The sequence below is a fragment of the Caretta caretta genome, chromosome 4 (genome assembly GCF_965140235.1).
Source record: "Caretta caretta isolate rCarCar2 chromosome 4, rCarCar1.hap1, whole genome shotgun sequence".
Lineage (NCBI taxonomy): Eukaryota > Metazoa > Chordata > Testudines > Cheloniidae > Caretta > Caretta caretta.
The window spans coordinates 153,890,665-153,915,300 of record NC_134209.1 but is presented as its reverse complement, the minus strand read 5'-3'; the positions used below and the strand labels follow the sequence as shown (position 1 = coordinate 153,915,300).

The window sequence follows — 24,636 nt, the reverse complement described above, 5'->3', positions numbered from 1 at the left end:
ATTTTAGGGGGCAGGGAGCCAGACAACCACGTCTGCCCTTCACTCCTCGTCCCCAACCAGCCCCAAACTGAAACTCCCTCTAGCCCCTCCTCCTCTGGGCTTTGTCCCTTTCCTGGGCCAGGAGGGCACCTGATTCCTTTGTTCTCTAACCCTTTAGCTCTCACCTTGCCCAGGCCATCAGTTGCCAGGAAACAGGGTGTCAGCCATTCTCTGTGTCAAGACTCCTGCACACACCTGCCCTCTAGGGCTCTGCAATGATCATATACCCTTACCCCACCCCCTAGATACTTAAGAACTGCCTAGGGGAAACTGAGGCACCCCCACACTATTCAGAGGAAACATTAAGAACAGTCCCACTTCGTCACAGACACAGTATGCCCTGAAGAGGATGCTGTGGTCCTTGGGATGACACAGGTCCAGGAGTAGAGGTGACAGCAGGTGAGACACCACCAGAAGAGGGTACGGAGCTAATTCCCAAGACAGCCAGCAGGAGGTGCCACAGTGGTGAGTTGCACCCCGTCACACACACAAAACACTATCCACTTAGCAACTAACACTGATATCCCTCTGCCTCTTCCCCCAAGGCTATACCCTCAGTGAATCACCACAGATACCCCTCCAGCCCTGCCACAATCTCACCAGTAAATCAGATATCCCTCCACTCCCCAACTGCTACTCCCTCAGCGACTCACCACAAATATCCCTCCATCAACCACCATAGCCGCAGCACTCTACCTTCAGCGAGATATCCCTCTGACCCAATGCTATGCCCTCAGTTACTGACCTCCGATATCCGTCTGCCCCCTCAAACAATATCAGCTCACCACAGATATTGCTCAGTCCCTCATAACTCTCACAGACATTCCTATGCCTCGCCTCTGGTGCTGTGTCCTCCGCAACTCAGCATAGATCTCCCTCCATCCTGTCAACAACTTACCAAAGACATCCTTCAGACCTCAGCACCTATCACCTGTGTGACTCACTTCAGATATCCCTCCACCTCCTCTCCCAGTGCTGTCATGTTTCACAGCATATACAGAGTAAACAGTGTGTTAGCTAGCACATAAATATACATCATATTCATAGAATCATAGAATCATAGAATATCAGGGTTGGAAGGGACCCCAGAAGGTCATCTAGTCCAACCCCCTGCTCGAAGCAGGACCAATTCCCAGTTAAATCATCCCAGCCAGGGCTTTGTCAAGCCTGACCTTAAAAACCTCTAAGGAAGGAGATTCTACCACCTCCCTAGGTAACGCATTCCAGTGTTTCACCACCCTCTTAGTGAAAAAGTTTTTCCTAATATCCAATCTAAACCTCCCCCACTGCAACTTGAGACCATTACTCCTCGTTCTGTCATCTGCTACCATTGAGAACAGTCTAGAGCCATCCTCTTTGGAACCCCCTTTCAGGTAGTTGAAAGCAGCTATCAAATCCCCCCTCATTCTTCTCTTCTGCAGGCTAAACAATCCCAGCTCCCTCAGCCTCTCCTCATAACTCATGTGTTCCAGACCCCTAATCATTTTTGTTGCCCTTTGCTGAACTCTCTCCAATTTATCCACATCCTTCTTGAAGTGTGGGGCCCAAAACTGGACACAGTACTCCAGATGAGGCCTCACCAATGTCGAATAGAGGGGAACGATCACGTCCCTCGATCTGCTCGCTATGCCCCTACTTATACATCCCAAAATGCCATTGGCCTTCTTGGCAACAAGGGCACACTGCTGACTCATCTCCAGCTTCTCGTCCACTGTCACCCCTAGGTCCTTTTCCGCAGAACTGCTGCCTAGCCATTCGGTCCCTAGTCTGTAGCTGTGCATTGGGTTCTTCCGTCCTAAGTGCAGGACCCTGCACTTATCCTTATTGAACCTCATCAGATTTCTTTTGGCCCAATCCTCCAATTTGTCTAGGTCCTTCTGTATCCTATCCCTCCCCTCCAGCGTATCTACCACTCCTCCCAGTTTAGTATCATCCGCAAATTTGCTGAGAGTGCAATCCACACCATCCTCCAGATCATTTATGAAGATATTGAACAAAACCGGCCCCAGGACCGACCCTTGGGGCACTCCATTTGATACCGGCTGCCAACTAGACATGGAGCCATTGATCACTACCCGTGAATATACAATATATATACATTGATATACAATATCAATGAATATACAATGAATATACATATATTCATATGTATTATCTGCACTATATCAGTATGCCTTAAGCACCAATAACATTAAGCACAAATATTGTCACAGTGATGTAGCCTAAATTGGCCTATACCATAATCCTGTTCACTTATGCTAAGTATCCCATAACTCCTTACATTTGCTGATGTAAGCATTTGGCACAAGCACATAGGAAACTTGTCAAATTCAAGATACATTTGTTCCATGTTTTAGTACAAGCTAGGGATGTACCTTCATGGATCAGTGCCTGGAATGCTAGTACCTACAACAAAGATAAGGAAGAAACAGAACAGCTAGTTAGAGAACAGGAACAAACTGATTAGTTGGATTTTAATGACTTGTACAGAAATGTGTAACTTGTAAAATCATATATAATACCAGCTGAAACGTGTAACTTGGGGAGCACACCTGCTGCATAAGGTGAATATAACATTGCTGCACAGGACTGCTCTTCAGAGACTGGGTTTGGATATAACCTTTTTCCTGTACCATATTAATAAACCTGACTGACATTGGTTACTTGATCTGCTGAGTATAATTCATAATGAACCAAAGTGTGGTCAAGCAATTTACTATTCTATTTATCATCAACAGAGAAGTTAGACAGAAAAATGAAATTCTCTTAATGGAAGATTACAGTTACACTGCTTTATTTCTTAGAATTCAGAATGATAACACACAAGAATCCAAAACCAGAGAGAGACAAAGCAGGCTGCTCCGAAAAACAGGCACAGCTCACCCCAGTTTGTTCCAGGCTGGCTGGCTGCAAATTGCTGCTTGGTAGGCCCAGATAGTGCACAGGAACTCCTCCTCACCCCACCCCCCAAAAGTGATAGTTTGCAGTTCGAACGCAGCCAGTCCTCAATACACAATGCTATTCCCTTGGCAAGTAAACATAGCTATCCCTCCGCCCCCAGCACTATTCCTCACAGCTATTCACCACAGATAACCCCTTCTCTGATACTATTTCTCTAGCAACACACCACAGTTATCCTTCCACCAGTATTGCCAATCTCAAGAGACCAAAAATCATGAGTCAGATTCCCTTGAGAGAAAAATCATGAGCCAGACCCTTGAAAACCATGAAATTGGCTCTAAAAATCATGATTTTTTAAAAAATCAAATTATGTTTTTAGTCCATCTTTTGTCTTTTTAACTCCCTTCTATTCTTCTACCAACATGTGTGTACTAATTTCAGGTTCAAAATTCAATTTATAATGCACATAAAAATGTATGCCTCTCCCTGGCTGCTCAGATGGAAAGTCCGCTTACCCACTCCTCACCCCTAAGATAGGGGACCTGCAATCCATTCTCTCTTACTGTATTGACCTGGGAGCAACACTTCTTTGCCTCCTGCTGCTCCAGGACTTTTCTACCCGGGACACAGCAGCACCAATTCCGCAACGCTCCATTCCCCTGCATCCTGCTGCCCCAGGGTCCTCTCTCCACTACAGGGCCATATGTCAAGGCCGAGTTCAGTGGCAGGGCAAGTCTGTGACTTCACTCCAGAGGCTCTGCCCATACCCCCTGCCCTGAAAATTGCAGGGTTGGAGGACTTGATCACATCCAGGCAGGGGGAGCTGTCATCCAATCCCTTCATCTCCCACCACTATCTTCTGCACCTTCTCAGCCTGCTTCCTGCCCCCTACATCCCCCTGCAGCCCCTACATAGGCGCTCTGCTCTCCTCATTCTCCCCACCTTTCACAGGGTCTCTGCTGCTCCTCACAGTGCCTATGTCCTGTCTAGCCCACTGAACCGCTGAGTGTCAGCCATCATACCTGTGGGCAAGGCTTCAGTTTCATTGCAAACAGTGGGAGGTTGCAGCCAGTTTTATCAAGGGCAGCCTCACTTCCACCAGAAGAGAGACTATACGGAACTGGAGGTATCTTGCTAGCGTCAAGCCCATAGACACTATTGGGAGGTGGTGGCCATTTTTAACTCTGGGAAAATTTGTGAGTTAGCACCTTTCATTGTTTGCTGTTTGCATGGAGCAGATAAGGAAAAAACCCCAGAATTGCTAGTTGTGATATAATCCCGAGAGCTGACAATGCTACTCCACCCCCAGCGCTATTCCCTCAGCCACTCCCCCCGGATATCCCTCCTCCGCCCACCACTATCCCCTCAGCCACTCCCCACAGATATCCCTCCGCTATCCCCTCAGCCACTCTCCACAGATATCCCACCGCTATCCCCTCAGCCACTCCCCACTGATATCCCTCCTCCGCCCACCGCTATCTCCTCAGCCACTCCCCACAGATATCCCTCCGCCCACCACTTTCCCCTCAGCCACTCCCCACAGATATCCCTCCTCCGCCCACCGCTATCCCCTCAGCCACTCCCCACAGATATCCCTCCACCCACCGCTATCCCCTCTGCCACTCCCTGCAGATATCCCTCCTCCGCCCGCCGCTATCCCCTCTGCCACTCCCTGCAGATATCCCTCCACCCACCGCTATCCCCTCAGCCACTCCCCATGGATATCCCTCCGCCCACTGCTATCCCCTCTGCCACTCCCCACAGATATCCCTCCACCCACCGCTATCTCCTCAGCCACTCCCCATGGATATCCCTCCGCCCACTGCTATCCCCTCTGCCACTCCCCACAGATATCCCTCCTCCGCCCACCGCTATCCCCTCAGCCACTCCCCACAGATATCCTTCCGCCCACCGCTATCCCCTCAGCCACTCCCCACAGATATCCCACCGCTATCCCCTCAGCCACTCCCCACAGATATCCCTCCGCCCACCGCTTTCCCCTCAGCCACTCCCCACAGATATCCCTCCGCCCACCGCTATCCCCTCTGCCACTCCCTGCAGATATCCCTCCTCCCAGTGCTATCCCCTCAGCCACTCCCCATGGATATCCCTCCGCCCACTGCTATCCCCTCTGCCACTCCCCACAGATATCCCTTCTCCGCCCACCGCTATCCCCTCAGCCACTCCCCACAGATATCCCTCCGCCCACCGCTATCCCCCTCAGCCACTCCCCACAGATATCCCTCCGCCCACCGCTATCCCCTCAGCCACTCCCCACAGATATCCCTCTGCCCACCGCTTTCCCCTCAGCCACTCCCTACAGCTATCCCTCCGCCCAGCACTATCCCCTCGGCCACTCCCCACAGATATCCCTCTGCCCCAGCACTGTCCCCTCAGCTGGTCCCCACAGATGAATCAGTGTTGCCAACTCTTTAGATATGTGGTACACATTGTGGAGCCCCTGCCCCACAGGTGTACTTTGTGGGATCCCACTGTCACATACAAACAGAGCCACTTCTCAGCCCCCTGCTTGTGAGGATAGCTTGAGGGGGCCATGAGAGTGCCCCGAACAGCTCGCAGCTCAGAGGAAAATGCACAGACCCTGGACTTGCAATTCTAAGATCTCTTGACTTTTTTCAGCCACTCTCAGGATAGTGTGGGGGCCTGACATGTACATTTAAATGCTTGGGGGTGGGAGACACGGCCTGCTCCTCGGGCTCCGCGACCCCCCTGCGGTGTTCCCAGCACTGACCAGCGCTCTCCTCTTGTGTGGCCCCCACCAAGGGGTGTGCAGGGGTGTGGGGAGAGGGCATTTGTGCCACCCCATCCACCCTGCAGACATGAGAACAGAGCTGGCCTTTCCCTCCTGACAGTGATTGGGGGGGCAGAGGGATATCTGTGGGGAGCAACACAGAGGATAGCACTGGGCGGAGGGATATCTGTGGGGAGCGACACGAGAGATAGCTCTGGGTGGAGGGATATCTGTGGGGAGCGACACGAGGGATAGCGCTGGGCGGAGGGATATCTATGGGGAGCGACACAAGGGATTGCACTAAGAGGAGGGATATCTGTGGGGAGCGACACGAGAGATAGCTCTGGGTGGAGGGATATCTGTGGGGAGCGACACGAGGGATAGCTCTGGGCGGAGGGATATCTGTGGGGAGCGACACGAGGGATAGCGCTGGGCGGAGGGATATCTGTGGGGAGCGACACGAGGGATAGCGCTGGGCGGAGGGATATCTGTGGGGAGCGACACGAGGGATAGCGCTGGGCGGAGGGATATCTGTGGGGAGCGACACGAGGGATAGCGCTGGGCGGAGGGATATCTGTGGGGAGCGACACGAGGGATAGCGCTGGGCGGAGGGATATCTGTGGGGAGCGACACGAGAGATAGCACTGGGCGGAGGGATATCTGTGGGGAGCGACACGAGGGATAGCGCTGGGTGGAGGGATATCTGTGGGGAGCGACACGAGGGATTGCGCTAAGAGGAGGGATATCTGTGGGGAGCGACACGAGGGATAGCGCTGAGAGGAGGGATATCTGTGGGGAGGGACACAAGGGATTGCGCTAAGAGGAGGGATATCTGTGGGGAGCGACACGAGGGATTGCGCTGGGCGGAGGGATATCTGTGGGGAGCGACACGAGGGATAGCTCTGGGTGGAGGGATATCTGTGGGGAGCGACACGAGGGATTGCGCTGGGTGGAGGGATATCTGTGGGGAGCGACACGAGGGATAGCGCTGGGCGGAGGGATATCTGTGGGGAGCGACACGAGGGATAGCGCTGGGCGGAGGGATATCTGTGGGGAGCGACACGAGGGATAGCTCTGGGCGGAGGGATATCTGTGGGGAGCGACACGAGGGATAGCTCTGGGTGGAGGGATATCTGTGGGGAGCGACACGAGGGATTGCGCTGGGTGGAGGGATATCTGTGGGGAGCGACACGAGGGATAGCGCTGGGCGGAGGGATATCTGTGGGGAGCGACACGAGGGATAGCGCTGGGCGGAGGGATATCTGTGGGGAGCGACACTAGGGATAGCTCTGGGTGGAGGGATATCTGTGGGGAGCGACACGAGGGATAGCGCTGGGTGGAGGGATATCTATGGGGAGCGACACAAGGGATTGCGCTGGGCGGAGGGATATCTGTGGGGAGCGACACTAGGGATTGCGCTGGGTGGAGGGATATCTGTGGGGAGCGACACGAGGGATAGCTCTGGGTGGAGGGATATCTGTGGGGAGCGACACGAGGGATAGCTCTGGGTGGAGGGATATCTGTGGGGAGCGACACGAGGGATAGCGCTGGGTGGAGGGATATCTGTGGGGAGCGACACGAGGGATAGCGCTGAGAGGAGGGATATCTGTGGGGAGCGACACAAGGGATTGCGCTAAGAGGAGGGATATCTGTGGGGAGCGACACGAGGGATAGCTCTGGGTGGAGGGATATCTGTGGGGAGCGACACGAGGGATAGCGCTGGGCGGAGGGATATCTGTGGGGAGTAGCTGAGGGGATAGCGCTGGGTGGAGGGATATCTGTGGGGAGTGGCTGAGGGGATAGCGCTGGGCAGAGGGATATCTGTGGTGAGCGACACGAGGGATTGCGCTGGGTGGAGGGATATCTGTGGGGTGCGACACGAGGGATAGTGCTGAGAGGAGAGATATCTATGGGGAGCGACACGAGGGATAGCGCTGGCCGGAGGGATATCTGTGGGGAGTAGCTGAGGGGATAGCTCTGGGTGGAGGGATATCTGTGGGGAGCGACACGAGGGATTGCGCTGGGTGGAGGGATATCTGTGGGGTGCGACACGAGGGATAGTGCTGAGAGGAGGGATATCTATGGGGAGTGACACGAGGGATAGCGCTGGCCGGAGGGATATCTGTGGGGAGTAGCTGAGGGGATAGCGCTGGGTGGAGGGATATCTGTGGTGAGCGACACGAGGGATTCCGCTGAGAGGAGGGATATCTGTGGGGAGCGACACGAGGGATTGCTCTGGGTGGAGGGATATCTGTGGGGACCGGCTCGTCTAACCATCTTCTCCAGCAATCTCCCTGCTCCCACATCTCTGCAGCCAGAGACGGGGGAATAAAGGGGCCTCCAAGCTCACACCAATTCCCACTGGGAGGGTGGCCAGTAGGGAAGGGGAGAACAGCCCCCACTGCTGGCTGGATATCTGGCCCCAGTGAGAAGCAAACAAAGCAGCAGCTGGCCTTAGCATCCATCCTCCTACTCAGAGGGTGGGCTCCTGGCCAGCTGAGAAGGAGCAAGATGTTGTTTGGACCCTCAGAGCCAGGAATCTTTCTTTCCTAGTTCCACAGCCATGTAGCGCCAGGAGCAGCCAGAGGCCCTTGGGATGGGTTGAAGAAAACTCTCCCATTCCAACTCTGCACCCATTTCCCCCAGGATCTGCCTCAACTTCCCTCTCTCAGCTGGGGTCCCTCGTGTTCAAATTGCCTTCTCGATCCACATCCACCTGGTGCCCTCTCCCCTTTAAACCCTCCTCTGTGGCATTCCTCCTTTAGCAGGAAGCAGCTCTCACTGCTCTGACAACAGGGGTTCAAAATCAGGGTGCTTTGCATATTTTTTCTTTTATATGTAACCCACACACCTCCTAGGTGTGGTGCTCTGTGCCATTTAGTGGCATCGAGACCACGTAGAGAGAAATTAATGAGTCTGCTCTATAGCCTTAGCTATAGAGGGATACCGGGAGGAAGCACAGGCAGGAATGTCTGTGAGAGGAGGGCTCCTGCCTCATACTGGGAATGAGGGGCGATCAACAGGTTATCTCAAGTGCTTATATACAAATGCACAAAGCCTTGGAAACAAGCAGGGAGAACTGGAGGTCCTGGTGATGTCAAGGAACTATGACGTGATTGGAATAACAGAGACTTGGTGGGATAACTCACATGACTGGAGTACTGTCATGGATGGATATAAACTGTTCAGGAAGGACAGGCAGGGCAGAAAAGGTGGGGGAGTAGCACTGTATGTAAGGGAGCAGTATGACTGCTCAGAGCTCTGGTACGAAACTGTAGAAAAACCTGAGTGTCTCTAGATTAAGTTTAGAAGTGTGTGCAACAAGAGTGATGTAGTGGTGGGAGTCTGCTATAGACCACCAGACCAGGGGGATGAGGTAGATGAGGCTTTCTTCCGGCAGCTCACAGAAGCTACTAGATCGCATGCCCTGATTCTCATGGGTGACTTTAATTTTCCTGATATCTGCTGGGAGAGCAATACAGCGGTGCATAGACAATCCAGGAAGTTTTTGGAAAGCGTAGGGGAGAATTTCCTGGCGCAAGTGCTAGAGGAGCCAACTAGGGGGGGTGCTTTTCTTGACCTGCTGCTCACAAACCAGGTAGAATTAGTGGGGGAAGCAAAAGTGGATGGGAATCTGGGAGGCAGTGACCATGAGTTGGTTGAGTTCAGGATCCTGACGCAGGGAAGAAAGGTAAGCAGCAGGATACGGACCCTGGACTTCAGAAAAGCAGACTTTGACTCCCTCAGGGAACGGATGGCCAGGATCCCCTGGGGGACTAACTTGAAGGGGAAAGGAGTCCAGGAGAGCTGGCTGTATTTCAAGGAATCCCTGTTGAGGTTACAGGGACAAACCATCCCGATGAGTCGAAAGAATAGTAAATATGGCAGGCGACCAGCTTGGCTTAATAGTGAAATCCTAGCAGATCTTAAACATAAAAAAGAAGCTTACAAGAAGCGTAAGGTTGGACATATGACCAGGGAAGAGTATAAAAATATTGCTCGGGCATGTAGGAATGATATCAGGAGGGCCAAATCGCACCTGGAGCTGCAGCTAGCCAGAGATGTCAAGAGTAACAAGAAGGGTTTCTTCAGGTATGTTGGCAACAAGAAGAAAGCCAAGGAAAGTGTGGGCCCCTTACTGAATGAGGGAGGCAACCTAGTGACAGAGGATGTGGAAAAAGCTAATGTACTCAATGCTTTTTTTGCCTCTGTCTTCACTAACAAGGTCAGCTCCCAGACTGCTGCGCTGGGCATCACAAAATGGGGAAGAGATGGCCAGCCCTCTGTGGAGATAGAGGTGGTTAGGGACTATTTAGAAAAGCTGGACGTGCACAAGTCCATGGGGCCGGATGAGTTGCATCCGAGAGTGCTGAAGGAATTGGCGGCTGTGATTGCAGAGCCATTGGCCATTATCTTTGAAAACTCGTGGCGAACGGGGGAAGTCCTGGATTACTGGAAAAAGGCTAATGTAGTGCCAATCTTTAAAAAAGGGAAGAAGGAGGATTCTGGGAACTACAGGCCAGTCAGCCTCACCTCAGTCCCTGGAAAAATCATGGAGCAGGTCCTCAAAGAATCAATCCTGATGCACTTGCATGAGAGGAAAGTGATCAGGAACAGCCAGCATGGATTCACCAAGGGAAGGTCATGCCTGACTAATCTAATCGCCTTTTATGATGAGATTACTGGTTCTGTGGGTGAAGGGAAAGCAGTGGATGTATTGTTTCTTGACTTTAGCAAAGCTTTTGACACAGTCTCCCACAGTATTCTTGTCAGCAAGTTAAGGAAGTATGGGCTGGATGAATGCACTATAAAGTGGGTAGAAAGCTGGCTAGATTGTCGGGCTCAACGGGTAGTGATCAATGGCTCCATGTCTAGTTGGCAGCCGGTATCAAGTGGAGTGCCCCAAGGGTCGGTCCTGGGGCCGGTTTTGTTCAATATCTTCATAAATGATCTGGAGGATGGTGTGGATTGCACTCTCAGCAAATTTGCGGATGATACTAAACTGGGAGGAGTGGTAGATACGCTGGAGGGGAGGGATAGGATACAGAAGGACCTAGACAAATTGGAGGATTGGGCCAAAAGAAATCTGATGAGGTTCAACAAGGATAAGTGCAGGGTCCTGCACTTAGGATGGAAGAATCCAATGCACCGCTACAGACTAGGGACCGAATGGCTCGGCAGCAGTTCTGCAGAAAAGGACCTAGGGGTGACAGTGGACGAGAAGCTGGAGATGAGTCAGCAGTGTGCCCTTGTTGCCAAGAAGGCCAATGGCATTTTGGGATGTATAAGTAGGGGCATAGCGAGCAGATCGAGGGACGTGATCGTTCCCCTCTATTCGACATTGGTGAGGCCTCATCTGGAGTACTGTGTCCAGTTTTGGGCCCCACACTACAAGAAGGATGTGGATAAATTGGAGAGAGTCCAGCGAAGGGCAACAAAAATGATTAGGGGTCTGGAACACATGACTTATGAGGAGAGGCTGAGGGAGCTGGGATTGTTTAGCCTGCAGAAGAGAAGAATGAGGAGGGATTTGATAGCTGCTTTCAACTACCTGAAAGGGGGTTCCAAAGAGGATGGCTCTAGACTGTTCTCAATGGTAGCAGATGACAGAACGAGGAGTAATGGTCTCAAGTTGCAGTGGGGGAGGTTTAGATTGGATATTAGGAAAAACTTTTTCACTAAGAGGGTGGTGAAACACTGGAATGCGTTACCTAGGGAGGTGGTAGAATCTCCTTCCTTAGAGGTTTTTAAGGTCAGGCTTGACAAAGCCCTGGCTGGGATGATTTAACTGGGAATTGGTCCTGCTTCGAGCAGGGGGTTGGACTAGATGACCTTCTGGGGTCCCTTCCAACCCTGATATTCTATGATTCTATGATTCTAAGCATATGGTTTTTAGCTCACGCAGTAGAGGCTCATGCACTAAGCTCCAGAGGTCTCAGGTTCAATCCCACCCACTAACAAACAGGGTCTGTGGTGTTACAAGTGGTTTTGAATCTTTAAAGCCACATTTGCTGAACAGTGAATCCTACATTTTTTTTCTCAGCAACCAGCCTGTGGCGTGCAATAGCACCTGGGTACAGTGAGAGCCTCCCCACCCATACTGCCTCCTGCCCAATGCGCTCCCTATAGATGACCGTCTCAGCTGATAGATATGAAGAGATGGATGCTGTTGCAGACCCACAGACCTCCACTGAATGATCTCTGAGCTCGGCTGACAAGCTGCATGGGGCTGAATTTCTTGTTTCAATCCATTTCAGGGGGCTTCCGCCCCCTTGGGGGCACATGGATTTCAGCACCTTCAGCTACATGCTCTACAGAGCATAAATGCGTAGGAGCCAGTATAACACACAGCAGCACAGACCCGCTTCCCAGGGATACACTCAGCTCAGAGCCCAATTTGCTACCCTTGTGTTAAATATTCACTTGGTGTGCTTGAGGTCCCAGCTTGCACTAATTAGCCTATCAAAAATCAATCATTTCCAACAACTCCATTTGTTGAGGATCAATATCCCAGGCTCGGAACATTTATCAAAGTACAGAGGCAGAGTGAGAGAAAGGAGCGTGTGGAATGTCCTCACTTCTATCACTATCCTCTGATATGACTGATGACTTGCTTCCTCCACACAGTGGCTGTGCCTGCTGCCATCTGCCAGGACAAAGACACTATTGTCCTCTGATCACTAACAATGAGAGGGAAGAGTTCCCCTCTCTCTGACCCTGGGAGAACCCCCCAGTCCCTGCTCTCAGCCCCAGGTCCCTAAGGCCCAGGACAGTGACAAACAGAGGGAGCTGAAGCAGCCCCTGAGCCATGGAGGGGCCAGAAAGAGACAGAAAGCACCAAGTCTGTCTGGCTCAGCTCAGAGATAACCTAGGGGGATGTGACAAAAGCCCACACATGTGAGGGGTGTGAGCCCACTGAGGGAGGTGTGTTAGGTGTGTGTTACAAAGCAGACTGAGAGCAAACTGCAAAAGGGGAATTTCAGCTGCAGCTCAGAGAAACACCCTGCAAAGAGACAGCTGTGGCCTGTGTTACGCTAGAGATCAGATGGTCACAGTGGTCCCTTCTGGCTTTACAATCTGAGACAAAAGCTGCACCTGTCAATCAGTCTCCTGGGGCAGGGCTGAGCCCCAGCTCTGGAACACTTGTAACCAGCCTGACAAAGCCTTGGGAAAGTAGGGCTCTGGGGAGAGGTTCTGCTCTGCCCTAAGGGATGGGTTGGGTGTGAGTGGATGGGACTGGCCACTCCCCACTTTCAGCTGTAAATAAGGGGGCCAAATCTGGCAGTGAGCAGGGATGCTGGCCCAGGTGAGGGCCGGGGCAGGGCCATGGGCTGACAGGCTAACACTGCTGCCGTGCAGCCCCCACCTCAGGCCAGGGACACAGGCCAAGCCAGCTGGAGCCCTTTGGCTGAGCGGCCAGTGGAGAGACAGCACTGCTGGGGCCAAGGAATGAATGGATCCAGGGCCCACACTCACCTGAGACGCCAAAGGGCCGCCTGAGGCCGGTGCTCAGTTTCCGCGTGTAGGTCTCCTTCAGGTCCATGCGCCCCACCCGCACAATCTGACACACCAGGAAGAGCCTCTCTCGTTTCAAGTCCTTGCTGCCCAGGTCCTGGGGGGGAGAGAGAAGCTCAGAGAAAGGCCCAACAGAGCGCAAAGGCCTGGCCAGGGGGTCTGATGCCACATGGGGCAGGCTAGTCCTCAGCCTGGGGGCGCCATGTCAGCGCTGGGGGGGATGGATGGCACTAGGGGGCCTAGCTCAAACAGTGCTCACAATCCCCCCCACCCCGGCCTTTCAGAATCTCCGAGAGTGCACTGCTTCTGGGGGCTGTGCTGGGAATGTGGGATAGGTCACCAGAGGGCACTTAGCGGGGCTCTAGTGAGCCAAAGGGACACTCTGAGATGTGGTCCTTCAGCCTGTGCACAAGCCTTGCAGCTCGATGAGGCCAAAGGGCACAAGGCAACGGTGACTGAACAGAGCGAGTTCCTCCCAGGACACTGCCTGTGAGCATGGTGGGCTCAGCCCAGCTTGACCTGCAGGAAATGAGCAGGCCCCACTCAGCCGCTCCTGATTTGTTCATGTAGGAGACAGCTGTAACTCTAGTGTCCGGACCTATGCCTGCAGTTGGACCGCACCTGGGCCAAGTGCAGAGAGGGTGGGATGGATCAGCTCCAGCAGAAGAGCATGGTGGGGCGGGAGGTGACTTCATGCTCATGCTGTTAATCAGCTTCATTTACATATAGACTTCCCCTTTCTCTGGCCCAGCTGCCTTGGCCCCTTCCTGGGGTCAGTCTCGGTGCAGCTTGTGCCGTGATGAGAATACAGCTCGGGAGAGGTCTACACTTAAAATGCTACTGTGGAGCAGCTGCAGCATTTCAGTGTGGACACTGCCTCTACCGATGGGAGGGGTTCTTCCGCTGGCATAGGTAATCCACCTCCCCGAGAGGCGGTAGCCTTCTTCCATCGACCTAGTGCTGTCTGCACTGGGGGTTAGGTCAGTTTAACGGAGCCGCTCTGGGGTGTGGATTTTTCACACCCCTGCAAGACATAGCTATACAGATGTAAGTGCCTAGTGTAGACCAGGCCTTAGTCAGTAGGCGCCACATCCCCTCTGTTCCCCTTCCTGGGGCCTGCGAGAAATCAAGGCCAGCCGTGGCCATGGAGATGGGTGTACAAGAAAGCCTGGGGGGAGAGCGGCGGTTAGGGGCCCTGGTGTCTGAGTGTCACAGAGGAAATGGGCCACAGGAAGGATTTAAAGGAGTAGATGGTGGAACCAGGAGCTAGGGTGAGCACCCGCTGCTTATTTTCAGATGGACTGAAATTTATTAAAATTGATCATAGAGACCATTTTAAACATTCAGTTGACGTGTATGATAATTGCAGGTGTATACTGAAGGACAGAAGAAATGTAGACGTGAGAGAGAAATACATGGCATGCTGGGTTACCCCTCATTTGTCATGTGGTTACACTAGCAGAGCACTGGGACCAGGGGCCATTCAACGGGGAGCGGGGGGAGGAGCTGGGAGCACTGGGTCCAGGGCTGGGAGCCAGGGTGGGGGAAGGTCAGGGAGGGGCATGGTGGCCCAGCTGCGGTGGAGTGGGGGACGGGCATGGTGGCCAGTTGTGGTGCGATGGAGGAGGGGCAAAGGGCCCAGCTGTGGTGAGGTTGGGAAGGGGCATGGTGGCCCAGGTGGAGTGGGGGGGCATGGTGTTTTGCCATCCATCTCGGGACTGCTGGGCTACTGGTCCTGTGGGGGCAGGCTCTGTGTCCCCGTCTCTGTGCAGCCCCCTGCACGACGGGGCTCGATCCTGGCTCAGGCATCTGGGTGCAAGAGGCATGCTGTCAGGCAGGGCAAGAGGGCACCTGTGCTCACCGTGAAGATGGCTTTCAGGTTGTTGAGCAACTCGATGTCCTGCGGAACCCCCGTGCTGGCCCAGCGGATAAGATAGTTCTCGCTGCAAAGAGAACCCGAGAGCGTCAGGAGACTCGCCACTGCAGGACACAGCCAGGAGCCCGGGATCCAGCTCTGTCCAGCCTCTCAAGGGGTGGTGCTGCCCTGAGCTGGGTGGGCGGGCCTGTGGCCCTAGGCCTCCAGCTCACAGACAGGAAGGGACAGCCACCGAGCACAGGGTCTGTGAGCAGGAGTGGCTAGGCCCAGTCAGCACCCTGGGGGTATGATGGGGGCAGCAGACACAGGCTCTGCCGGCTCCCACGCAGGGCCCTGTTCAGTGCTCAAGCCCAGTGAAAGAGAGACGGTGAGGGCCAAGTTTTATCCCCTTCACCACGTGTCCTGTCCTCTCCCATCCAGCACGCCCTATACAGCACCGGAGGCCCAAGCACCCTGTTATTCAAACAGCCCTGTGGGAAGCTGCCTATCCTAACAGCACCCCTCACCTGAATGCAGGTACCGGGGATCATCCCATCTGGGCCGTGGGCCTTGGAGATGCGAGTGACTCCGAGTGCAAAGCATGCGCTCAGCAAGCTTCCTTCCGGAGGAGCATGGCATGTGGTGGGACAGGATGCAGACGCTTGGCAGGCGCCACACAGCCCTGAAGCAGAGCTCTACATGGGGCAAGGCTCAAGAACAAACCCCCGTTTAACAGCCAAGCCTATGGCTCTGGGCCAAGCATTGCAGGGAGCTGCCAAGGCTCCTCCCTCTCTCTGGGGTGGGACCTGACTCCTTTGGAAACAACTCAGGCCTCTCTGTAAGCCCGGGTCACAAGGCGCAGCTCAGGCATGGGCAGCCGGGGGCGGGGCAGGGAAACACCCTGCCCTGAGGCTGGATCTGAGCCAGCACCCCCTGGAGGGGACAGGCCCCATGTCCTATTCCTCACCCCCATCTCCCAGCCTGTCCCTGCCGTGGGGCCAGATCGGAACTAGAGGGGAAAGGCCCCGGGTCTCATTCCCCATGCCCCCACCACCCAGCCAATCCCTCCATCCTGGGGCCAGATTGGAGCCAGCACCCCCATTCCCAACCCCTCAGAGCCAGCCCCTCTGCAAGCACTGCACGTTCCCATCAGCTCTTTTCACACTTTTCCTGGTTTGCTCATTGCACTGCTCTCAAGGGACCCATTGTCCCGCTCCCTGCAATCCCGCTTTGCTAGTCCTGCAGCTGCTCCCTGGGTGGCTGGCTGGTGCAGGCTGTCCTGGACAGAGGTGGATTACTGTTTTGTGGGGCTCTGGGTCAGAATAAGTGGGGACCCCCTACCCCCTCTCCTGCGCTCCTGCTGGGGAAATGGGGTTGGGCGCGGGGGTTTGCCCCACTCCTTGGCAGGAGCAGGTCAGGGCATGGGGGTGCCCATTTTTCTGGAGTGCCCCCGATTGGCTGGGGCCCCTAATCCTCCACAGCCACCTCTTTCTTCAGCGTGCAGCCCTGGCTCAGCTACCTAGCACTGGCTCAGCCTGGCCTTCCCCAAGCACTGCTCTATCTCTGCCCTCTCTCCTCTGTCTTTCAGCTGCACCCCCCTCGTGCCTCCCGAGAATCCAGCCTGGGGGAGAGACCCACAGCTGCAGGGTGTGACAGGTGGCCACCCCAAGGCTTTTCACTCTCACTTCTGTCTGAAGGGCATTTGCTTTCTGAGTGAATTCAGGAAACCACTTTCACACCAATCCCTTTCCATCACATGGATCCACAAAAGCAGGGCCACTGCAGAGCCCAAACTCTGGTCCTTGACTCCCAGCACCCGTCTGTAATTTGTTCCATGGTACACATCTGATGAAGTGAGCTGTGGCTCACGAAAGCTCATGCTCAAATAAATTGGTTAGTCTCTAAGGTGCCACAAGTACTCCTTTTCTTTTTGAGTTTTGACGGGGACCTGCCGCTAGAGGGGGCAGTGTGAGACACACTTGGCCAGTGAGCACAGAACAAACTGCTCCACCACAGCAGAGACCTGGAGAGCAAGACTGACTGGTCCTGGGAATGAGGGCTAGAGGGTAAAAAGCAGATCACAGAGTCCTTACCCTGGGCACATTCAATACAAAGGCAGTTGGTTCAGGAGGTAAGGCAAGGGACAGGAGACACAGAGTAACATTAACTGGTCACAGAGTAACAGCCGTGTTAGTCTGTCTTCGCAAAAAGAAAAGGAGTACTTGTGGCACCTTAGAGACTAACCAATTTATTTGAGCATGAGCTTTCGTGAGCTACAGCTCACTTCATCGGATGCATACCGTTTCCACGGTATGCATCCGATGAAGTGAGCTGTAGCTCACGAAAGCTCATGCTCAAATAAATTGGTTAGTCTCTAAGGTGCCACAAGTACTCCTTTTCTTTTTATTAACTGGTCAGTTTTCATCACAGAGGAAGGTTAACAGGTCCCTGTGGGCAAAAACACTCCCATGGGATGGCAATTCCCCACTTGTACATCTACCGTCAACCTGGGCAGCTCCAGGAGACCTTGGCTCCCCGGGCAGCCGACACCAGACGAGCCCACAAGGTGTCAGCACAGCCAGGAGGGAGGTTATTGCATTTGCGGGGTGTACTTGGAACGGAATGGAGAGGAAGGGAGAGACAGAGACAGAGACAGGCTGCATCAGGAAGGAACAGCTTCCCCGAGGTGAAGGCTGTCTCCCCTCCCTACAGAGAAAGAAACAGCAGCCCCGGGACCACTGGGTGCCCCCCCTGTGCCTCAGGTTAGGACAGCAACATATTGAGTCCCCTTGGGTCTCATGCCATATGAAGCCTCAGGCACTCAGCAGGGGGCCAAAAGCCCTGGCCTCAGCAGGAGTTCCCTGGCCCAGGGCAGGGTGTGTCCTCCTGCCAGGCCAACCCTCCCTGAACAGTGGGTGTCTATCCCCCTCAGGGGGAGAGGAGCAGTTATCACCAGTTGGTCGGTCACTGGGGGGGGGGCATGAGCAGTCAGTGGGGGTGGGGTCAGTTATCACTGGTCAGTCAGTGGGGGGTGGGGGTCAGTTATCACTGGTCAGTAGGGTTGACCAGCGTCCAGTTTGCAACTGGAACTCCCAGACGAAAAAGGACCCTGGTGGCTCTGGTCAACACCGCTGACCGGGCCATTAAAAGTCTGCAGTACAGCAGTCGGCGATACAGTGGGGCTAAGGCAAGCTTCCTGCCTGCTGTGGCTCCGCGCAGCTCCTGGCAGCGGCCAGCATGTCCCTGTGGCCCCTAGGCACAGGGGCAATCAGGAAGCTCCACGCACTGCCCCCGCCCGCAGTGCCGGCTCCGCAGCTCCCATTGGCCAGGAACCACAGCCAATGAAAACTGCAAGAGCTGCGCTTGCAGGTGCTGGCAGCACACAGAGCCCCCTGGTCCCTCCATCTAAAGGCCACAGGGACACGCTGGCCAATTCTGGGAGCTGCATGGAGCCAGGGCAGGCAGGCAGCCACCTCAGGTATGTGCCGCCCAGCTGGAGCCCACACCCCGATCCCCCTTCTGCACCCCAACTCTCTGTCCCAGGTTGGAACCCCCTCCTGCACCCTAACTCCCTCCCAGAGCCCACACCCGAACCCCCAGCCCTGCACCCCCTCCCACATCTTAACTCCCTCCCAGAGCCCACACCCCTAACCCCCTCCCACACCCAACCCCCTGCCCCAGCCCTGAGCCCCTTCCTGTACCCTGAACGCCTCATTTCTGGCCCCACCCCAGAACCCGCACCCCCAGTCAAAGCCTCACCCCGTCCTGTACCCCAACCCCCTGCCCTAGCCCAGTGAAAGTGAGTGAGGGTGGGGGAGAGTGAGTGAGGGCAGGAAGGAGGATGGAGTCAGTGGGGGCGGGACCTCTGAGAATGGGCATGGCCTCAAGAAAGGGGCGGGGAAGGAGTGTTTGGTTTTGTGCGATTAGAAAGTTGGCAACCCCTACTGGTCAGTCAGTGGAGGGCGGGGTCAGTTATCACTGGTCAGTGGGGTGAGGAATTACATGTGGTTATCACCAGTTGGTTGGGGAGGGTAGGGGCGGTTATCACTGGTCAGTCAGTGCGGGGTAGTTATCACTGGGCAGTGGGGTGGGGAGTTACAGGTGATTATCACGGGTCGGTTGTGTGGAGTAGGGGCGGTTATCACTGGTCAGTCAGTGTGGGGTGGGGTCAGTTATCACTGGTCAGTCAGTGGGGGGCAGTGGTTAGTACCGGTCAGTTGGGGAGGGCGGGAGGAGAGGAGTGGTTATCACCAGGCAATCAGCATGGGAAGTAGATTCACAGACTCCAAGGCCAGCAGCGGCCACTGGGATCCTCTGGTCTGGCCCCTGTATAGCTACTGCCCCATAATAATCCCCAAGCAGATCTTTTGGAAAAACAGCCAATCTTCATAGAAAATTGTCAGGGATGGAGAATCCACCAAGACCCTGGGTAAATTGTTCCAATGGTTAATTACTCTCACTGTCAAAAATATATGCCTTATTTCCAGCCTGAATTTGTCTAGCTTCATCTTCCAGCCCTTGGATCAGGTTAGACCTTTGTCTGCTGGATTGAAGAGCTGAGCCCCTTATTAAATATTTGTTCTCCATGTAGGCGGGGATCAAGTTACTCCGTAACCTGCTCTTTGTTCAGCTAAACAGATTGAGCTGCTTGAGTCTCTCGCTATCAGGCAGGATTTCTAATTCTTTCATCATTCTTGTGCCTCTCCAATTTATCAACATCCTTCTTGAATTTCAGGCACCAGAACTGGGCACAGGATTCCAGCAGCGGTCGCCCCAGTGCTAGATACAGAGGGAAAATCACCTCTCTGCTGCTACTCAAGATTCCCCAGTTTACCTGGATCCCAGGATAGCATTCACCTTCTGGCCAAAGTGCCAAGTGGAAGCTCATGTTCAGCTGATTGCCCACCTCCAAATTTTTGTCTGAGTCACTGCTCCCCAGGACAGAGCCCCCACCCAGTATGCCTGACCTGCCTCCTTTGTTCCTAGCAGTATTTGTTCACATTTAGCTGTATTAAAATATATATTGTTTGCTTGCACCCAGTTTACCAAGTGATCTAGATCACTCTAAATCAGTAACCTGTAGGAGCGGGTGTCACTGGTTGGTCAGTGGTGGGAAGGGGAGGGGTGGTTATCACCAGCCGGTCAGTGGGCAGGGGTGGGGGAGAGGAGACAAGTCATCAGCCAGTGAGGTAAGCCCATCTGGTAAGCCATCTGGGCCCACACGGCTCAGGACAGTGGCTCTGCTGTTGCTCCAGGTCTGGTTTGGAAACTGCTGAGCTCCATGGTGCCAGGCGCTGGGATCCCTGACCCAGGAGCAGGTCACTTGGCAACTCCCCGCGGGCCAAGGCTCAGGAGTCAGTCAGGTCCCATCAGAGCAGCAGCCCTGGCCCAGGGCTCTCCTGGTGAGGCCCCCAGAGTAGGGTGTAAGCCCTGTCTCCCTCCCTTGGGGCAGGTACCTGATCATCTTCTGCTGGCCAGGGTCATAGAGCGCTGTGAAGAGCTGTGCCTCCTCCCCGATGTTGCAGACGAAATTGCGGACGCAGAGGTAGAGGTTGTGGGAGGGCGAGGCCAGGCGGGCATTGCAGCCCTGCTCGCTGTACTGGGAGCACTGCGGGGAGACGGGCAGAGGTCAAGGCCAAAGGGACTCCCACCTGCCTGGCCCCTCCCTACCCTGGCTCCTGCCTGGGCTCTAGCTGGGAGCAGGCCCAGAGCAGCGGGCAGCAGGATAGCCTGAAGCTCAGAGCAGGGGCCTGGGTGGTGCAGGGAGACCCCCAACCTGGCAGGGGGCTGGAACTCCCCATCTCTGTGTATGAACTCCCATGGGCAGTGCCTCTCAGCTGGGAAGGGCCAGCACACCTGTTAGCATGGTGTGGGGCAGAGTCCGGGAAGAAGGACCGGGCGAGGGGGCCAGGGACGGGCACTCACCGTCTCTTCCTGGATGCGCTTACTGATCATACTCGTGGCCTGTCTGTGAGCCTGGAAGAGGCTGATGACGCTGGTTCTGTCCGGGTCCAGGATGTTCCCGTTCTCATCACGCACAACCAGGTCTAGCTCCAGGATCCTGCAGAGCACAGGCCGGGGCATGAACACAACTCCAGGCGCAGGTCAGGGACCCGGACTCCCTGAGGCCTCTGGCCCAGCCCAGCCACACACAGAGCATCACCCAGCCACCCTGCCATGAAGCAAATGCCCCCCCACCCCCCCGGTCACTGGCCGTGGATCCAGCCTGCATGCCCAGCAGGTGCCCACCTTGGGGTGGGAAGGGGCCGGCACAGGTCTCACCCAGGACTGCAGCAGGGTTCATGCCAGGGGTTGCCACGGGTGACCCCCAACCCTCTCACTGTTCCTGATTCACGCACTGCGGAGCATTCTCTGCCCCTGGGCCCTTGCTTACACTATGCTGCTTGCACGCTTGTGTGCCTTGCACACCTGGGCTGTCTCCATCCCCATGCTCTCACTTTCTCCAGTGCACCCACGGCACGTACTAGTGCCCATCCCTGGTCCCTCTCCAGCCCCACCCAACCCCACCTACAGCTCCTCTCCAACCCCAACTCCCTGCCTACAGCCCCCCCACCCCCATCCCAGCCCCACCCTTCCCTGCCCCCTGCAGGCTCTCACTTGTTCCCGTAGTCGATCTTGCTGGTCACCTCCTTCTTGAGCTCCAGGAGTTCATCCTTGGGGAGTGTCCCAGAGAGCAGCTGCGAGCGCCTCTCCATCAGCTCACACATCATCCTCCTGACCTGCCCGTACCGCTCTTTCTGCCCCATCTGCAGGGTGTCACGGGGGCAAGAGTCATGGCCGGTCCCAGAGAGCTGATCACACACAGCCCTTGCAGTGCAGAGCCCAATCCATCCGGCCCCTCTTCCCTGACTCCTGCTGACCCCATCCCAGAAAGGCCCACCCCCCGTGATTCCCACAGCCCCCATCCCTGACCCCTCACAGCCCCTGCAGCCCCCATCCCAACGAGCGACCCCCACTCCCTGCAGTTCCCACAGCCCCCATCCTAAAGGTTGGCACTTGCCCTGTGTGACGAAGTGGGACTGTTCTTAATGTTTCCTCTGAATAGCGTGGAGGTGCCTCAGTTTCCCCTAGGCAGTTCTTAAGTATCTAGGTGGTGGGGTAAGGGTGTAGGATCATTGCAGAGCCCTAGAGGGCATGTGTGTGTGGGGGTCTGGACACAGAGAATGGCCGACACCCTATTTCTTGGCAACTGATGGCCTGGGCCCTTCCCCCCTGCAAGGTGAGAGCTAAAGGGTTGGAGAACAAAGGAATCCAGTGACCTCCTGGCCCGGGAAAGGGACAGAGCCCAGAGGAGGAGGGGCTGGAGAGAGTTTCAGTTTGGGGCTGGCTGGAGACATGGAGTGAGGGGCAGACGTGGTTGTCTGGCTCACTGCCCCCCAAAATGGACGCAGCTGAGGGGTCCGGTTCTCTGTACCTACAAGCTCTGTGTTAGACCATGTTCCTGTCGTCTAATAAACCTCTGTTTTACTGGCTGGCTGAGAGTCACGACTGACTGTGAAGTTTGGGTGCAGGACCCTGTGGCTTCCCCAGGAGCCCCACCTGAGTGGACTCGCTGTGGAAAGCGCACGGAGGGAGAGAGGATGCTGAATACTCTGAGGTCAGACCCAGGAAGGTGGAAGCTGTGTGAGCTTTGTGTCCTGAAGACAGGCTGCTCACAGAAAGGCGACTGCCCCAGAGTCCTGACTGGCTTCATGGGGAGCAGTTAGAATCATAGAATCATAGAATATCAGGGTTGGAAGGGACCTCAGGATGTCATCTAGTCCAACCCCCTGCTCAAAGCAGGACCGATCCCCGACTAAATCATGCCTTTCAGGGCTTTGTCAAGCCTAACCTTAAAAACTTCTAGGGAAGGAGATTCCACCACCTCCCTAGGTAACGCATTCCAGTGTTTCACCACCCTCATAGTGAAAAAGTTTTTCCTAATATCCAACCTAAATCTCCCCCACTGCAACTTGAGACCATTACTCCTTGTCCTGTCATCTTCTACCACTGAGAACAGTCTAGAGCCATCCTCTTTGGAACCCCCTTTCAGGTAGTTGAAAGCAGCTATCAAATCCCCCCTCATTCTTCTCTTCTGAAGACTAAACATCCCCAGTTCCCTCAGCCTCTCCTCATAAGTCATGTGTTCCAGTCCCCTCATCATTTTTGTTGCCCTCCGCTGGACTCTTTCCAATTTCTCCACATCCTTCTTGTAGTGTGGGGCCCAAAACTGGACACAGTACTCCAGATGAGGCCTCACCAATGTCGAATAGAGGGGAACGATCACGTCCCTCGATCTGCTGGCAATGCTGTGAGGATGTGACGCAGCAGGGAGGGGGGAGTGTTGACCTGGGAATGTGCCCTGGGGATGGGAGACCTGAGAGCCTGTCACCTGAGCCAGGAGGGGGAGGGGGAGGTAACACCTCTACCCAGGAATGTGGACGGAGGCTGCAGCAGGGAACCTGCTGCGTGGGTTTAGTTTCAGTTTGGGGCTGGGTGGAGGAACACAGGGAACACCAGGGCTGGGGTCTAAGCTCCCGGCTTCCCCAGAAGGACTTGACTGAGGGGTCCTGGGTGCACCCACAAGCTCTGTTTTGGACTGTGTTCCTGTTGTCCAATAAACCTTCTGAGAGTCTCAGTGAAACCCAGGAAGAGGGGTGCAGGGCCTGGACTCCCCCACACTCCATGACAAATGCCCCTACTTATACATCCCAAAATGCCATTGGCCTTCTTGGCAACAAGGGCACACTGTTGACTCCTATCCAGCTTCTCATCCACTGTCACCCCTAGGTCCTTTTCTGCAGAACTGCTGCCGAGCCACTCAGTCCCTAGTCTGTAGCTGTGCATTGGGTTCTTCCGTCCTAAGTGCAGGACCCTGCACTTATCCTTATTGAACCTCATCAGATTTCTTTTGGCCCAATCCTCCAATTTGTCTAGGTCCCTCTATATCCTATCCCTACCCTCCAGCGTATCTACCACTCCTCCAGTTTAGTGTCATCTGCAAATTTGCTTAGAGTGCAATCCACACCATCCTCCAAATCATTTATGAAGATATTGAACATAACCGGCGCCAGGACCAACCCCTAGACATGGAGCCATTGATCACTACCTGTTGAGCCCGACAATCTAGCCAGCTTTCTATCCACCTTATAGTTCCAGAGCAACGCCCAGGTACTCTGTGACAACTGGTGGTAGTGGTGGGATATACTGCACCCCGTGGACGGCGCTTCCTGCAGTAAGTGATTGGGGAGCAGTAAAACAAAGGGGATTGACGGGGACCAGGCGTGCTGAAGAATCAGAGAGAGAGATGGTTTCAGGGGGTGGTTAACCCCTGGGAGTGTGTGACCAGAGAGAAGGACTTTTGCAGTAACAGGGTTCCTCTGGAGATTGCAGCGAGCGGTCCCAGGGGCGGAGGAGTCTCCAGCTCGACCCTGGCAAAGAGGTGGTGACCTCGAGAAGGGCTGGCACACTAGGGGTTCTCCCTGGAAACCGTGGGGAGCTGAGAGCACACAGGCCTGTGAGTCCACAACAACTTGGGAAGAGTGGAGTGATGGCCTGTCACCGTCTCCTTAAG

The 24,636-nt window shown here is 54.8% G+C and overlaps 1 protein-coding gene across 3 annotated transcripts in view; it reads right to left on the bottom strand.

The window, feature by feature from the left end:
• LOC125635193 (dedicator of cytokinesis protein 2-like) overlaps window positions 1-24,636 on the bottom strand; it is a 344,043-nt gene that overhangs the window by 298,050 nt on the left and 21,357 nt on the right. For all 3 annotated transcript variants that reach the window (XR_012668261.1, XM_048846557.2, XM_075128207.1), the window contains exons 6-10: window positions 21,681-21,829; window positions 20,988-21,123; window positions 20,519-20,670; window positions 15,069-15,150; window positions 13,169-13,304 (exon numbers count right to left, since the gene is read on the bottom strand). Coding sequence is in view for 2 of the 3 variants with exons in the window: in XM_048846557.2 (XP_048702514.2) it covers window positions 13,169-13,304; window positions 15,069-15,150; window positions 20,519-20,670; window positions 20,988-21,123; window positions 21,681-21,829 (655 nt within the window). In the remaining variant the exon portion in view is untranslated. The remainder of the gene's footprint in view (window positions 1-13,168; window positions 13,305-15,068; window positions 15,151-20,518; window positions 20,671-20,987; window positions 21,124-21,680; window positions 21,830-24,636) is intronic.